General features: G+C 39.9%; 1 protein-coding gene across 2 annotated transcripts in view; it reads left to right on the forward strand.

The window, feature by feature from the left end:
• Nucleotides 1–14,345, forward strand: part of tln1 (talin 1) — a 110,131-nt gene that overhangs the window by 35,083 nt on the left and 60,703 nt on the right. For both annotated transcript variants that reach the window (XM_084746045.1, XM_084746044.1), the window contains exons 3-10: nt 1,019–1,181; nt 6,009–6,106; nt 8,221–8,350; nt 8,676–8,828; nt 10,799–10,941; nt 12,005–12,132; nt 12,249–12,309; nt 12,570–12,674. In XM_084746045.1, coding sequence (XP_084602171.1) covers nt 1,052–1,181; nt 6,009–6,106; nt 8,221–8,350; nt 8,676–8,828; nt 10,799–10,941; nt 12,005–12,132; nt 12,249–12,309; nt 12,570–12,674 — 948 coding nt within the window. In that variant the 5' untranslated portion in view covers nt 1,019–1,051. The remainder of the gene's footprint in view (nt 1–1,018; nt 1,182–6,008; nt 6,107–8,220; nt 8,351–8,675; nt 8,829–10,798; nt 10,942–12,004; nt 12,133–12,248; nt 12,310–12,569; nt 12,675–14,345) is intronic.

Raw genomic sequence — 14,345 nt, forward strand, 5'->3', positions numbered from 1 at the left:
CTGGAGCTCTCAGTCCCTGGAAGCACATTTTGAGGGAGTCACTGTGATGTTGTCCAGCTGAGCAGCAGCTCAGTGTGTGTGGCAGTGTCACTGCAGAGCTGTAGTAGCCATGCTGTTTATCATGCTTCATGTTACTACTTAGGCGCTTAGTATGAGTGTTCATCTACAATGTTGTTTGTTCCCTGGCTCTTACCAGTTTTGCTAATGCAGCAACTATCTGTGAGAGGCACGAACTGAGGCTGCAAATCCAAACAGATGCGTACAAGATAATTTATATACAAGCATACAATACACATTGTTTACACAATGGAACAAGCACAAATTTACAATAGCTGCGACTTTGGTACACTCATGCATTCACAGACACGCAACCTCACAAACACTACACGCTGGCAAATTTCAACCTCATAAATAGAAAGCTGTGGTTGTTTGTATGTGTGTAACTGCTGTTCTTTGACTCATAACTGACCTTTCCACTGAATGTTGTGTCATTCTGTTAGAAGCTATGCACCTTTTTTTTATTAGTAAGCCACTCCCAATGCCACACCCCCTTTTAGCCATTTTTACAAGAAAACAAACACACACCTTCATGCACACACATGCACACACACATGCAAATACGCACACTTGACTTCCATGCCAAAGAGTAGCCCATTAGGTCAGTGATAAATGAGAAATAAATGTTTTTAGGTGAGTTAACAGACCATCTCAATACACAGACTTTAAATCTTGAATTTGCTGATTTCTGTCTGTAGTTTTATTTCTTTGGTGACCCAAATAAAATCTGTTGTGACCCACCTGTGGGTCATGACCCAGTCTTTGGGAATTACTGCTCTAGTGTGACAACATTGGCTGCCACCAGATGGGCAAACATTTGTGGGTCAACCCACCTACTGTATTGTAAAGCTGCTGGTCGCAGCTGAAAATTACCTGTATTTGCATCATGTACCAACAAGAATTCTGTTATATGTACAGGGCAAGAATAATTAATTGTAGAATTTCTCCTCTTGGTCTGCAGGTGTGAGTTGGGTGGAGGTGCAGAGCAGCAATCATGGTGGCCCTGTCACTAAAGATCGGCGTGGGAAACGTGGTGAAGACCATGCAGTTTGAGCCCTCCACCATGGTGTATGACGCCTGCCGAATCATCAGGGAGAGAGTTCCTGAGGCACAGCTCGGCCAGCGTGAGTGCTTTCTCTTTCTGTCTCCCCACCCACACACACACACAGACATGCACACACACACACACACACACACACACACAAATATGTCTTTAACACACCAGTGTACTTTAATGATACACTTAAAGATTAGACTATTAGATTAGTGATCTAATAGTCACACCCATTTGACACTGATCGGTCAGGTGAGAGGTTTTCAGAGTTTAAACCTCTTCCTGGGATGTTTTTTTTTAGTTTTGACACAATTATTTCTTTCACTTTTTTATGTGTACATGGATATATGTCTTCTGGAGACACAGTTATCCCTATTTAGTCCTCTAAACCTTGCCAGGTAGTTTCACCCCACTTTCAAACATGGGTCTTTGAAGAAAAAGCTAGATTTTCACTCCTTATGAGGTTTATCAACATGCTTGCTTTAGATATTGCTGCAGAGAGAAGCAGCTTTGCCCTCTTGAAGAAAAACTGCCAAACAGTACTCAGTTGTTGTCAGATGATAGTGGAGGATGGAAGCTAAAAACTCATGTTCAACATGTAAAACACAGCTATCTGCTTCTACGACTGTTGGTTGATAATAATGAGACTTCATCTAGGACAGAATGAGCATTAAGCTGGATTTATGCTTGCTGTGGCTGGAGTGCAACATAAATGATGTCATATCCTTTATTGTGTTGACTGTGAGAGCTCCAAAAGCTGTCATCGCACTTGGTTGTGCACATTGGTCATGAATTTTTGTAACTAGTTTGCCCTTGCATGAGCCGCACCTCTCGTTTCAACATTGAAGAAGATGAGCAGGATCACCTGACACTATGTCAAAGCTGACAAAAGAGTTGAAGATGTCGGCCCTCTTACTTACAGCATAGAGCAGCCGTTATCAAATGTAAAAATACCAAGGCCCAGTTTGAAATCTGAAAATCTGCTGCAGCCCACCAAAACCTTTAATCACAAGTCTGATCAACACACGAGATTAATCGTACCTATGACCTGATGAAAGACACTTTCTAGTTGGGCTGGGCGGTATACCGGTTCGTACCGAAAACCGGTCTTTATTTTCCTTATGATATGAATTTTTCATATACCGCCATACCGGTGAAGAGCCCAAACAACGTCCAGAACGTGCGCGGCGGCAAAGTGTTTCAGCGGGGACCCATTTCACTGCTGCACACCAACACCACAGGCGTGCTTGCTTGAGCGTGTGCACTAGGGATGTTCCATGGCAACTAATTTCTATGTTGATTAGATGCAAAATTTAATTTAGAATAGTCACTAAGAAAACACAAGGCAGAATTTATTAATTTATAATGTTAAACACTGTCCGAAAAAATATACTGTGTGTATTAACAGCCATTTGAAGACGTTAATCACAGTCTACAATCGCCAAATCGTACTTTAAATGCCGCTGAAATGTGCGATACTTCGCACTGTGCAATACAAACCTTACACGCTTACGCTTCACCTTTTCAGACTGAAGAAGGTCACAGTGTCTGCAGGTGAAGGACCCAGAGCTAAACGTTAGCTGCCAGCCTGACACACAGTGTGGCTAACGTTAGCAGCTAGTAGTAGCAGTAGCAGCAGCATGTCTGTGTCTGTGCTTAATGTGGTCACGTTTCTCCAGTCGAGTGAATATATATCAACTTATTCTGTCACAGTCTACATTCATCTGTCCGACTTCGCTGATGTAAACATCCGGTGTTGCCACGGCGATCGGTTCATACAAGCAGGGTGAGAGGAGCTGCTGTCTGACAGCGCCGCAGCCCCGACTAGTGCCGTGCGGCAACAGATAACTGGCATCATGCATGAATGAAATATTGACAAATATTTCATTTTTAAATATTTTAAATGACTAGTATTTCTGGTGCCGACTAGCGTGGGTGGGGACGTATAATTGTATAGTCGTCCATGTGATGGTAACCATACTTTGAAGGGGTCATGCTTTTACCTGTCTGGACATGAAAAAAACATGATACAATCCTTATGACATTAAAATGGGCTATTTAAAGACAATCAACTGCAGTAATTCTGTTCTCAGTAGAAGAAAATGTGGGTAAGAACACTGTTGCATGAAAAAAAAAAAAAACGTCAAATACCGTGAAACCGATATGATTTTAAAAAAAAAACGTGATATGAAAATTTTGTCATACCGCCCAGCCCTACTTTCTAGTCTTAATGTGACAAACTCGGTCAGCTAAATGAAGAATAACATGCAATTTACTTTTTTTTTTTTTATTAATCATAAATGTTTTCTTTGAATAACGGTATTAAAAAACTGCATGGTAAAACTGCATGTGTTCAAGCATGATAGATCACTAAATACCTGTCATATTCTGTATATTAAAGTCCCTCCTTAAAAAAACATTATGATGGTGAAATACCTCCAGTCTCTTCTCCGAGTTCCTACAGCTTTTTAAGAGATTAAGATTAAAGGGATAGTTCACCCAAAAATTAAAATTCAGTCATTATCTACTCACCCTCATACTGATTGAAGATCAGGTTTATTTTGTTAGTCACCAAAACACTTCTGAACTTTCACAGGAAAACAGTGTTGCAGAATTTGAGTCAGAGTCTGAAAACAATGGAAGTGAAAGTGACCAGTTTCCAAACGCAAAAAACAACTGGAATGAAAACATAAAATGTCTGCATACTGCTCGTCTGGTGTAATCCAAGTCTTCTAAAGCCCTGACATGCTGTTTGCACACCATCACACCACACACACCCAGTTCAGACAGTGTGCATGTGAATGTGACTCCAAGCTAAGCTAAGTGATGATTCACACTCATGGTGTAAATAACATGTTTTTTCAGTCAACTTGGCATGTTGGGGCTTTAAGAGACTTGGATTACACCAGAGGAGCAGTATGGAGACGTTTTATGTTCTTCTTCTGCTGTGTTTTTTGTTTTCTATGTGTGAAAACTGGTCACCATTCACTTCCATTGTTTGGGAGATTGTGTAACGCTGTTTTCCTGTGAAACTCCAGCAGACTTTTGTGGACTTAAAAAAAAACCTGACCTTGTATCAGCATGAGGGTGAGTAGATAATGACTGAATTTTCATTTTTTGGTGAACTATCCCTTTAAAGCATTTTCAAGATTAGTAAGGATCAGCAGAGAGCTCATCTAACTATTAAAGACAAATATGATGACAGGATCTTTTCTCTCCTCCCACCCTCTGGTGTTTTGGAGAGTACTTCAGTGAACATGTTGACCATAGATGCCTCTGTGCCTACACATCAGTCGTGAGCTATCAGCTATGCACTGCGGTGCCTTAGGCGAACATAATCAAGGCTTTACAGTGGCTCTGGTGTTACCACATATACATAGGAGTAACACAGAATCATTCCAAGCAGCATAGGCCACCTCACAAATTGTCTGTAGTCCAAAAAGTGTCAAGTGACAAACACAATAATTTGGTGAAGGTGGTGAGCACATGGAGGTCTGAATGTAGAATGAATCCAAGGTAACCTCAGGATCTTCCTGCAGTAAAATGCAGAGAGAACGTCTCCGAGCAGATGAATTGTGGCCTTGCTACCTTCGTCTGGTTGATTACAGGCTCTTCAGAGGTGCTGCAGTTAAAAACCTTGCTGTAAAGAGAGAATAGTTCTCTGCTGCACACACATATCAGCTGGCGTGCATGCTGAGGTATGCCTGATTACATAAGCTGTTTCAACAGCAGCTCTCTGCATGGCCTGTTCCAACCTGCAAGTCTTTTTACATTTTAAAAGACAAAGAGCTGGCTTTGCTTAATTCAGCAGCTTTTTTCTGCTCTGCAGCACAGTGAGATGTCCATTTCTCCTGTCTCACCCTGCAGAGACAAGTAATCACATTTTGAAGTGTGCAAGATGAGCGGATAGGTGTGTGTTGAAACAGACGTTGATCATCTAGCAGCACACTGACCTGATTAACATAGACAGTGAAGCTAGCAAGGGTGCAATAGATAAAAAAACTCACGGTTCAGATCGTATCACAGTTTGAGTCACGGATCGGATCATTTTTTGGATCAGCAAAAAAGAAAAAAGTGGTGGCATTAGGTTTAAATTATTTTAAAATTGCACTTGTCTTTGATCTTTGTCTGTCTGTAATTATCACCATAGTTATGTAATGTAATAATAATGATAATAGTAATGATAATGGTAATATATTAAAAACTTCAAACTTATACAGTGCTGTACTATGTATATACTATACATATATTAGATCATTATACACTGTACAGTATAATACACAACTACACTCTGTAGTCTGGCTCAATGTCTTGCCTACAGCAGCACATCTGATTGGTCAGAAGTCATGATCAATCAGCAGACACACTGTGTCACAGACAAAGCTGCACCGGTGAGCAGAGAGGAGCTGTGTAGAAGTTAAGACAGCTGATATCACCAAAGTTTCAATGAACATCACAGTTTTATGATCTGTTTCTTTGGTGATAGCATAGTTACATCAGTGAAAAAAGTTATGGTCTGGATTTCACTCAAGGCGATGTGACGGCTTTTAAATCAGAGATGCGCTGCACACAGCAGCATCTGTCCTGTCTTTTCACTGCAAGATTTCAGGTTTTATAACTTATACAAAAATAACATTGACAGTAAAACTATGATGCTCACATGTAGTCTGCGGATCACATGCATGCTGAACCGTAGAGGGCGATCCGTATGGGACACGGGTCAACTGTGACCCATTGCACCCCTAGAAGCTAGTGCACATCATTTAAAAAAAAAGTTTTATCCAGCTCAAGTACTTGAGACAATAATAGCTCTTTAGTGGCTGAATATCCACATGCACATGAACGCCAAGGTACACACTGGCAGTGACTCACTCAGAATGTCTGTTTCCCTCTGCAGCCAATGACTATGGGCTGTTTCTGTCTGATGAAGACCCAAAGAAAGGAATCTGGCTGGAGGCAGGAAAGGCCCTGGACTACTACATGTTGAGGAATGGGGTGAGTCACTCTACACAGTCCACACACACCACTAAATGCTGCACATACTTGAACTCTAATCTAACTTTTAATGATTCAACTTTTAGCACACAACTGATGCTCATACAAAGAATAAATACAAGAGTGATTGAATTAATCTTTCAGTCTGCAGTGTAAACCAGTGGCTCCTAAACAATCTTTCCCCTACTTGTATCAAAGAAAAGTTGACCCCCCTGCACACACACAGCCTAACAAAGTAGCTTATACACACTCAGCCTTACCAAAAGAAAAAGAACAGTTCATTATCACAGAGCCTGAGTGGTAACTGTGTGAAACTAAGCAGCCTGTTATTTTTGAATAAGGACAATAAAATATATCTTTTTGTTAACATGTGCAAATCCAATGTTGACAGCCTCAGAGCAGAGAAAGCTTTGGGGACCCCCTGTGATTTTTGCTTCCTCCTGTAGGGCGGCCCGGACTCCAGGTTGTAAATGGTGCAAACCACCATCCTATAAAGGAGATCTGTGGTGACCTTTTTCTGACTAAATAGGCAGCAATCTTTAAAAACAATATGTATCAAAGGTCTGTAACATTTTTAAAGAAATACATCAACACCCCCACCCCCCATCTGTGTATTTTGTTGTGATAACTTGATTAAAGCCTCATTAGTTTATGCGCCAAGTAAGTGCATCACTGAGATAACTAACTGGTATTTGACAGAAAGACTCTTTTCTAGGCATGATCAGGCAATAAAGCAGCACAATTCCTTAGGCCCTTCTCATGTCAGCTGATCTTCTCTTAAATTAGCACAAAGCAGTTGACACCATGTATCAGTTGGTGCCCCTGGAGCTCTGGGCCTGTGGAGCAGTTGGTAATCCTTTGTGCTACTGCTGCAGTGATATATTAGGTCCAACACTGCTGAAAGATCATTGGCTATTGTGATGGGATCAAAATGTGTGAACAGAAATATCACCATGGACTATTAGTAAAAAGATTATTAGATATTGGGGAACACTGTCTGGAGTCCAGTAATGATAAATGATATGTGATTGAATGAATAATAATAACAATAATAATAATAATAATAATAATAATAATAATAATAATAATAATAATAATAATAATAATTAAACATTCTTGAGAATCGAGATATAACTCTTTATTTTGGATGGTTTTGATTCTCACTCTTGAATTATACTGGGAAAATCTATTTTAAAAGATCAAACTCTTGGCTTAAATCTTGTAATGAGCCAACCTCCTAATATTTGCTTTATTTAATGTAGATGGCAACTCTATCAGATGGAAAATCTGATGGAGTTAATGTCTTATGGAGTTGACAAAATGTTCCATTTTTTTCATTTCAAAGCAGAGTCACAGTGAGCAGCCATTTATTTTAGCCATTATTTTTTACATTTGTTAAGACTTCTCTTATACTAATCAGAATACACATTTAAAACCATACATTTACAACCAAAATAAAGCTGATGACATATGTTGACTTATTTAAACTCTTATTTTAATCACAAAGTGCAACAACCAGCACATAAGTGTCATTTCTTCAAGCCCCTCTGCTATTTTGCTTGTACATACAGTTATGTTGTCGTCTCATACAGTGTAAGGCAGTGGAGGACAGATGACATCCCTCATAATTAGTTATAGATTGGTGCAGACAGTTTTAACTGCCTAAAATGTTATTTCTGATGCTGATTTAAACACATCTACTAGCTGAAGAGTTTGATTAAAAATACTCTCAGAGGTGTGCCAGAAACTGACCTCTGAGACGTCTATTCTCAGTCCAGATTCTAACATCCAGTTTTCACAGAAATACCAACATGACCATCTCTGTTGTTTGAATGAACGCCTCACCTGTTTGCTCCTCCTATCTCACCTGTGCACAATGCACTCTGTGCCGGACACCAAAATACTACACAGAAGGGCAAAGCCAATGTCAAACTCAGAGAAAATAGCAGAGCTGCTTGCACGATCAGAAAAAAATCAGTTCTGTGAATATTGGAATCAGTTCTGGTTTGTTGAGGGATTTTCAGATTTCCACAGATAATCAAGCCTGAACGATCTGTCAGGCATTTTGACATCTAGTAATACAGAGGTCATGATGGGTCTCCTCTGTCTGTCAGGACACTCTGGAGTACAAGAAGAAACAGAGGCCTCTGAAGATCCGCATGCTGGATGGCACAGTGAAGACTGTCATGGTGGACGACTCCAAGATTGTCAGTGACATGCTCATGACCATCTGTGCAAGAATAGGTTAGCTCTGTCACACACACACACACACACACACACACACACACACACACACACACACACACACACACACACTTGGACAACTGTGGAAAACTGTAATATGTGTGGATGGAGTAATGCCTGCTCATTGGCTGATGTCTGCTCTGATGTCATTCTTTGTCTCTGTCAGTCAATAGATCACCTCCACAACAAGATATACTGACACCAGTGCTGCTGCTTTGACTTTATCAGGAAAACTGTGACTAATGGAAATAATCCTCAGCTTGTGCTTGAACTGCAGTGTGAAACTGGAAGCAGATGCAGTAACCTGAATGTGTTTGTGTGTCAGGCATTACAAACTATGATGAGTACTCGCTGGTGCGAGACATTGGTGAGGAGAAGAAGGAAGAGACCACAGGCACTCTGAAAAGAGACAAGACTTTGCTGAGAGACGACAAGAAGATGGAGAAGCTGAAGCAGAAGCTCCACACAGACGATGAGTGTAAGTCATGAATTTCCTGCTTGTGTGGGATGTTGATGTTGGCATGTTGAAATATTGTGCTAACAGCTGACACATGCCTTCTCCTCCACTAGCCTCTGAACAGCATGACATGACAAAATAAATAACTTCTAGGATTTATTGATGCACAAATTAAACAGTCTCTGTAATATTATACTAATGCAGTGTATCATTTTAAAGTAACACCATCTCCTCAGGCACTGTAGGTAACACATGTTCTCATGCCAGTGATGATTCTGTCTGGAAACACACTCACATGTACAGTAATGAGCCATCAAGGAGGTTAGAGTTCATTCAAAAATAGAACAAGAGAAGAGAAAAGCTAAAATAAAAGCTGCATGCAGTCACCATCACTACACTATATGTTGTGTATGGTCAGTAAACAGTGATGGACATTTACAAGTACTTTTACTCAAGTACTGCACTTAAGTACAAATTTGAGGTACTTGAGTATTTAATTTTACACAACTTTTTACTACTCCACTACATTTCAGAGGGAAATATTTACTACATTTACTACATTTTTCGGACAGTTTGAGTTACTTTTCAGAGTAATTTTTTACACCCTTCCAGTCCAGTGAAAACCATGTATCTCCAGATGTGCTGATTTTGAATATTTGTGATAAAATATTTGAAGGTTGTGTGTCCTTCGTGATAAAATTCTCCTCTTTCATCTGAATAAACTCTCTTGGATCAACAGAAAAATGCATGTAAAGAGAGAGTTCATCCAAAGTGAAAATTCAGTCATTATCTACTCACCCTCATGCCGATCGAAGGTCTGGTTTAGTTTTTTATTCCACAAATCACTGCTGGAGATTCACAGGAAGACGGTGTTGCAGAATCTCCCAAACAGTGGAAGTGAATGGTGACCAGTTTTCAAACATAAAAACAACAGAATAAAAACATAAAATGCCTTCATATTGCTCGTCTGGTCTAATCCAAGTCTCCTAAAGACCCAACATGTCAAATTGATTAAAAAAATGTCATTTACACTGTGATTTTAGCCTGAATTTCACTGTAGATCTTTAGCTTTAGCCACGTTCACGTGCACACTGTCTGAACTGTGTGTGTGTGGTGTGACAGTGTGCAAACTTTACGAGACTTGGATTACACCAGCCAAGAAGCATGGAGGCATTTTATGTTTTCCTTCCAGTTGTTTTGTATGTTTGAAAACTGATCACCATTCAGTTCCACTGTTTGGGAGGTTCTGCAACTCTGTTTTCCTGTGGAGCTCCAGCAGTGTTTTGTGGACTAACAACATAAATCTGACCATCAAACAGCGTGAGGGTGGGTAGATAATGACTGAATTTTCATTTTTGGGTGCACTGTCTCTTTAAGGTTTTAAAAAGTACTTTCACAGTGTGGTATTTGTACTTATTCAGAAGTAAAGGATCTGAATACCATTTCCACCACTGCCAGTAAGCACACGTCTGACTATTAGACAGGTATGTGATGTGTCTTTCCTGCAATCAGGTGAATTTCATGATAAATTATAATATATAATGAGACCAATCAACAATGATGTCAAGTCAAATTTTATTTGTATAGCAACTTGCCTCAGGGGGCTTTACAGTCTGTACAGTGTATGACACTCCCTGTCCTTTGGACCCTTAAAAGTGTGAGGAAAAACACTCTCCAAAGAAAACACCTTTTTTTCCACTTTTAACAGTGGAAAAAACATTAAAAATTGAAGAAACCTCAGAGAGAGCTGCAGAGGAGGGAACCCTCTCCCAGGATGGATGGATGTACAATAGATGTCACATGTACAGAACAGAACAGCAAAATCACAAAAATATAGTTATCAGTTATACAGTTTTCTTAATGGCAGCACTGATCAATCATCTGTAAGCCCACTTGTCGAAAGTGCCTGTCACTCTTCTGTCAGAGAGCACAGGGAGCAGAGAATCTTTGCTACTCATCTGTTAGTTTATTTGGTTGATGTGTGTCCTCAGTGAACTGGTTGGACCACGGCAGAACGTTGAGGGAACAGGGTGTGGAGGAGACAGAGATGTTGCTGCTGAGGAGGAAGTTCTTCTACTCAGACCAGAACGTGGACTCCAGAGACCCCGTTCAGCTCAACCTGCTCTACGTGCAGGTACACAAATGTCTCACAGACTTGATAACTTGTCCTGACTGTGTTTACTGGAATACTTTAGTTTCCTTTTTCCTTTTTTTCCTTGAACCATTAAAGGACCTTTCCTAATTTTTACATTAATTAATCTGGTGGTCTCTTTTCGTGTTAGACAGATGTTAATTGCCAGATTAATACCAGTACCTGAATTTGGATACCTGCCAATACTAATACTGATACTACCATTAACTCCTGCTGTTCTTTCACATGATTCTTTTTGCAATGCTAATCTGGTAGTTTTGTACAATGCTCAGAATGTCACAAATTAGAGTTTGCTGATCTTGGCTCGTGGTGCTCAAAGAACTAAAAAATGCATTTGAAAATTCAAAACTAGGGTCTCTTTCCAAAAATCATGACCTGGTTACTTAAGATAATCCACAGACCTTGTTGTGAGCAGTTTCATGTAGGAACTGCTTTCTTTCTAGTCAAAAATAAACGAGTTCTGGTAGATTCTATTGCAGAAATACAGAGATTCCTGCATGAAACTGCTCACAACAAGGTGTGTGGATTAAAAAAAAACTGGGTTTTGGAAAGAGACACTGGTTTAGACTTGTATGTATGTACTTGAATGTATTACTGGTGCTTTTAGCACCACAAGCTGATTGCCATTTATTCCCATTTTACTGGAGAGAAAGCAGACATCTATATGGGCGATGTTTCTGAAACTCACACCAAATACACCACTACAGTCTAGGGGAAAAATATGTTTTTTTGATTATGGAGTGAACTGTCCCTTTAAAATTGCATTTAACATATTCATATGAACATGAGACTATAGATTCTGGATCAGTATGCAGATCAGTGACTTCAGTCCAATATCCAATGAGTGACATACAAACACACCCTCCAGCCAATCAGAATCAAGCATGTCCTGCTCAGGTTGTTGATGAATCATAAAAGTCATTTTTCAGGTGTTCTCCTGATTGATTTTGGATGGTATTTTAAGGATCTGTGTGTGTGTATGTGTGTGTGTGTGTGTGTGTGTGTGTGTGTGTGTGTGTGTGTGTGTGTGTGTGTGTGTACACAGGCCCGTGATGACATTCTGAATGGATCTCATCCAGTCTCCTTTGACAAGGCCTGTGAGTTTGCAGGTTATCAGTGTCAGATTCAGTTCGGCGACCACAACGAGTCCAAACACAAGTCTGGATTCTTAGAGTGAGCTGCCTTCATATTCATGTTCACTGTTTTATTTTGTTTACGTCTCTTCTTATTTGACTAATATTTGTTTGGAGTTGGCTTGTTTGATTCTAGTTGAAGTCTTTCCTCCTCAGTTTAAAGGAGTTCCTTCCCAAAGAGTACATCAAGCACAAAGGAGAGAAAAAGATCTTCCAGGTAAGAACTGGAGGAGGCTGTCAGGTCTGATTCCACTGTGCTGCTTATTGATCTGATTGAACCAGAGTACATGTGTAAAAAACATGAAACAGAACCTTCAGTGTTAAGTTTCCAAACATCAGGTCATGTTTAGCAAAACTGTACCAGTCATATTGAAAACTGTAGGACAACAGACAAATGAAGCAGATGTCCATAAATCATAAGATATTTTCTTGATGCCAGTTAATCTACTGCTCTGATTGTTCCTCTTGTCTCTGCAGGCACACAAAAACTGTCAGAACATGACAGAGATCGAAGCCAAAGTCAGCTACGTGAAGCTGGCCAGGTCTCTGAAAACTTATGGAGTGTCATTCTTTCTGGTCAAGGTGAGAAAAACTTCTCACTCTGTTTTTTTTATGTTTGACGGAGTGCTGAACGGTTGCCTGATCAGATGGAGGAGTTTACATTCGCTTTGAGATGTAATCAGGACACAATTAGGGAAACTACTGTGAAGTTTGAAATGCTGTCACTATGAGGCTGTTGATGCCTGCTATTACCCTGCTTCCTTAAAGAACCAGTCACAAGTGGACAGTCCTTGTATGTCAGTTTACACATGGTAAAACAATGCTCAATGTCTCCGGTATTGAGTGACCACCTGATCTCACTTCCCCTGCTCTATATGCAAATAAACACTGAGACTCTTTTGTCAGTTGACTGTCCATCACTGGCAGTTTCTTTGACTCCTTCTGACAGACTGATGTTTTTACATCACAGATGATGAAGAAAGGCCTTAATGTCAGAAAGTGAAAGAGTGCATCCCTGTGCACCACAGAGCATCTTTCCTGCCAGCTCTTCACAGCAGCACAGTGCACAGGAAAGAAATACAATACACATACAACACAGAATGTAGTGCTCTAAATGACAACAACAAGAGGCACATGGAGCAAGCATTTTCTTCATGTGAAAACATTTTTTAGGACGGTTCAGACTTTCAGACCAATGTACTTCTGGGAGGATTGTCAGAATCCAAAAAAGAAAAAAAGGAAATGGCATGGGCTGCAGCAGCACATGGGGAGAGGATGATACCAAAGTTAAAAAACAATAAATAATTATTATAATAATTACAATAAGACACAGTCAGCTGGAAGCCGATACCATATAAGCTCGGTGAGTGTGTCAGCTGTGGCAGCTGACTTTCTCATAGGCAGCTTGCAACATGTGCCTCTAGTTGTTGTCTTTCAGAGTACTACATTCTGTGTTGTATGAGGCACTAGATGAATGTTAAAAGGGTCTGGAACAGGGAACAGTTTCAAAAACTCATTAAGTCATCACACACTGGATAGGATTGCAGGTTGTATTAGGTTTCACTTGACATAGGGGTGTTGACTCTTAGCTGTACTTATGTTTTAAATCTTGGTAGGGTAGTTTGTTAATGTCCGGTTTTTACATCTTTACTTTTTGGCACTTCTAGTAGTTATAGAACTAGTTATTAGCTCCCACTTTGGTGAGGCCTCTTTTTTTTATATTTCTTTCTTAGTGTTGAGCAGCAGGTTTAGGTTTGTTCCTCTCTTTTGTATCATTTGTCAATTCACCAGCTTGTGTTAATAAATAACTTTTACTTTACCAATTACAACTGGTTTATGTTTGTTCTCTTTTCCACCACAAACTAAGGGTCGTAACAAAAGAGCTTAATGTTTTGCATCCAATTTAAAATTTACCAGAAGGCACAGATGATAAAGAATTTGCTGTGTTACACTTCCCTGCTCTGTATGCAAATAAACACATTTGCAAAATTAATTGTTTTTAACTGGCAGCTCAGCTGCAGTAACTAAGATTAAAGATTTTTTGCCTTTATTTGATAGGGACAGCTAAAGATATGACAGGAAATGGGGTAGAGAGAGATAAATATGTCAGTAGAAAGCGAGTGTTGCTTTCTGGTGTCCAACAAAATGAAGACAGAAAGACAGGAAACAGGATTTTAGATCTGAAGTTTGCAGGATGTGGATTTGTTTAGGAGACATGCAGCAAAAATGGCTGAATTAGAACTTATTGCTGGT

This window comes from Lutjanus erythropterus, chromosome 20 (genome assembly GCF_056507025.1).
Source record: "Lutjanus erythropterus isolate fLutEry1 chromosome 20, fLutEry1.hap2, whole genome shotgun sequence".
Lineage (NCBI taxonomy): Eukaryota > Metazoa > Chordata > Actinopteri > Lutjaniformes > Lutjanidae > Lutjanus > Lutjanus erythropterus.